General features: G+C 47.6%; 1 protein-coding gene across 1 annotated transcript in view; it reads right to left on the bottom strand.

Moving 5' to 3' along the window:
* SETD9 (SET domain containing 9) overlaps positions 1-2,593 on the bottom strand; it is a 13,990-nt gene extending 11,397 nt beyond the window's left edge. The window contains exons 1-2 of the mRNA XM_004703609.3: positions 2,486-2,593; positions 831-1,198 (exon numbers count right to left, since the gene is read on the bottom strand). Of these exons, the coding sequence (XP_004703666.1) occupies positions 831-1,198; positions 2,486-2,583 (466 nt within the window). The 5' untranslated portion in view covers positions 2,584-2,593. The remainder of the gene's footprint in view (positions 1-830; positions 1,199-2,485) is intronic.
* Between the last annotated feature and the right edge of the window lie 74 nt (positions 2,594-2,667).

A 2,667-nucleotide genomic window follows, 5' to 3' on the forward strand; every position in this document is an offset into this window, starting at 1 on the left:
AAAAAAAGAAAACAACAAAAAACATAAATCTATTTGACTTCGGTATTACACACATTTTCCACCATCCCAAATAACATACCATATATACTTGAGTATAAGCCAAGGCACCTCATTTACCACAAAAAACGGCATTAAAAATGTGCTGAAAAAAATCAGCTTATACTCGAGTATAAACAGAAGTTAGTTTAACAAATCACACATTCAATATTCAAAAACCTTTTGCAAAGAAGTTTACTTTTCAAGTATGGGAATAACAGAGAGTTCTTATTCGGTGATTCACTAGTTTAAATTTTTTCATGTTTTGACCCTTATCTTTCATTATCAATTAATTAAAACACACTGATGTATACTAAAAAAACCTCAAGCTCACTACTATTGAGCAATTCCTACTCTTAGTGACCCCATAGGTCAGGGTAGACCTGCATGTGGGTTTCTGAGACTTCAATTCTTACGGGAGCAGAAAATCGCATGTTTTTCCCAGAGGAGCTGATGGTATCGAACTACTAACCTTGCTGCTAGCAGCCCACTACACCACCAGGGCTCCCAATTTACCCTATAGTGCATTCTCATTATTCTATCTTATCAAAGAAAGACATGTTCTGCTAAATTTAAACATTAGAAAGTGTTTTTGTAAGAGAACATATTTACCCTAATAAATACTCCAGAATACTTTCTATGAATAACAGAATTTATAGTTAATTCCCAAATTAGGACTCAAAAAAAAATCTGTGAACATTTTAGCTTCCAATTCAACTCTGAAGATTTTGTTGAACTTCTATTTAACTATATACAAAACCTCTTGGCAAAGTACTACATAAACATTCCATTACCAGGATACATAGAAACAACCGCGCCTTTTGGCACAAAGCCTTTAGTAACGAAGACACCTTTTCCAGCCGTTATCAATGAGCTAGCTGCTCGGGCAACATTGAACCCCAAAGTCTGATAAAGAACTTCTTCTGCTTTAAAGATATTTTGCTGTTGATCTCTGTTTTCAAGCAGGTTCACTCTTTGATGCTGAACTGCCGCTAAGTCTTGATATTTCAGTTGAACAGTTTCTGGAAGCACAGTCAAGATATCTGATTGTTTATGGAAATCATTTAAGAACAGTGCCTGGAAAACTTTCAGTAATGATCCTAAGACCTCTTCATCTGATATTACTTTGTCTTTGGATTCCTCTGGAACATATCGGAGGGTCCTGAAAATGGGAAAAATTTCTATTCACTACCCTTCAACAGGTAAAAGCTAGAGTTTCTGCATGCCATCTGAGTTGCTGGCCTTAATTTGCCTCCAGTGATTAAAGCAAAAAAAAATGTGGCAAAGAATCGTTTCAGATAGTACTAGCTCCCTACGGGAACGCCCAGAAGCTAATAGCAGCAATATTTCTGAAAGGCCCAAGAAGTGAATGACCATCGCTACCGGGTCTTCACCCGTACCGCTGGCGCGTAGGAGTTATTTCTGCAAACAAGGAAGCACGTCCTGGCGATGTTGGGGAAGTTTTCCTTACTCCTAACGCTGGTAAGTGGCAGCAGCCGAGAAACGGCGCGAGTCTTTTCCCCACAGCCAATCGAACTAAGTTATCACTTAAAAAAATCATCACCAAAAAATAACTAAAAAAGATCATCACATTGCAATGACTTTTTACAGGGTTTTCAGGGACAAATGGTAGAAGTCAACATGACTTTATGACCTCGGTTCTCTACCTGCCTGCCTGCCTGTTTGGTGAGCGCCAGGGTTTCTCCCCGGTCGCCGCCTGCAGAGCCGGCGGCAGCGCCCCGCGCGCAGCAAAGCCGCCCGGCTGGATCCCCTCCTGGCCACGGGCAGCTGCACCATTGCCCTCAAGGCGCCCACCGGTGTTACAAAAACCCAGGACGCCGCTGGGTTTCATTTGCTTTTTGCTGATTTCAATGCGTTAACTACTCCGAGGCGTCAACCTTCCGGCTTGTTTTCCTAACATGTAACGAGAAACCCCATGCTAACCACGTCTCAGTGGGGCGAAGGGGTTTTTATGTCTTTTTAAAGATGCCGAGTCCCGCGGCAGGCACAGAGCGGCTTCGGAAGTCCCAGCAAGTACAGCTGGAGAACCGGACGAGCACTCACCTGAGGTGCACCCCTTACCCCGGCCTCACAGACCCTAAAGCGCGGGGGACACTGGGAAATCGGCTTCCTGGCCCCGCCCACTGAGGTACGGCGTCCGCTCGTGACCAGGGCACACGTCCGAACTCACCCGTGTCAGACCGTCAGCACGGGTCAAGCGGGGCGCCCGCCTCAGGCGCCAATAGCTGTAGGCTCCTCCCACTTCGGGACACACCCATCTCCGTCCGCGCTCCCTTCTACCTCAGGCTCCGCCCGCCTCAGACTAGGCCCTTCCACCAGCCCCGCCCCCCGCGGCCACCCCAAGCTCCACCCCTCTCAGGATCCGCCTACCGCGGACTCCGTCGCCGAGTGGCGTCCCGAGACTGAAAGAAGCCTGCCCCCTGCTCACCTAGGGTTATGGTTGAGGTTCATCGCGATCCAGGGTACGAAGCGGTACTTGTAACGGCCCCATCGCTGCCACAGGCCCCGCAGCAGGCGGCCTGGCATGGCTGCCCCGTGACTCCGAGAGCACGACGCCGGAGACGCCGGTCTTGGTCTCGGGCCCGCCCCAACCGGGGAGGAGCGGAGTCG

The sequence above is a fragment of the Echinops telfairi genome, unplaced genomic scaffold (genome assembly GCF_000313985.2).
Source record: "Echinops telfairi isolate 266 unplaced genomic scaffold, ASM31398v2 ScPeMD7_7469;HRSCAF=8507_1, whole genome shotgun sequence".
NCBI classification, from domain to species: Eukaryota; Metazoa; Chordata; class Mammalia; order Afrosoricida; family Tenrecidae; genus Echinops; species Echinops telfairi.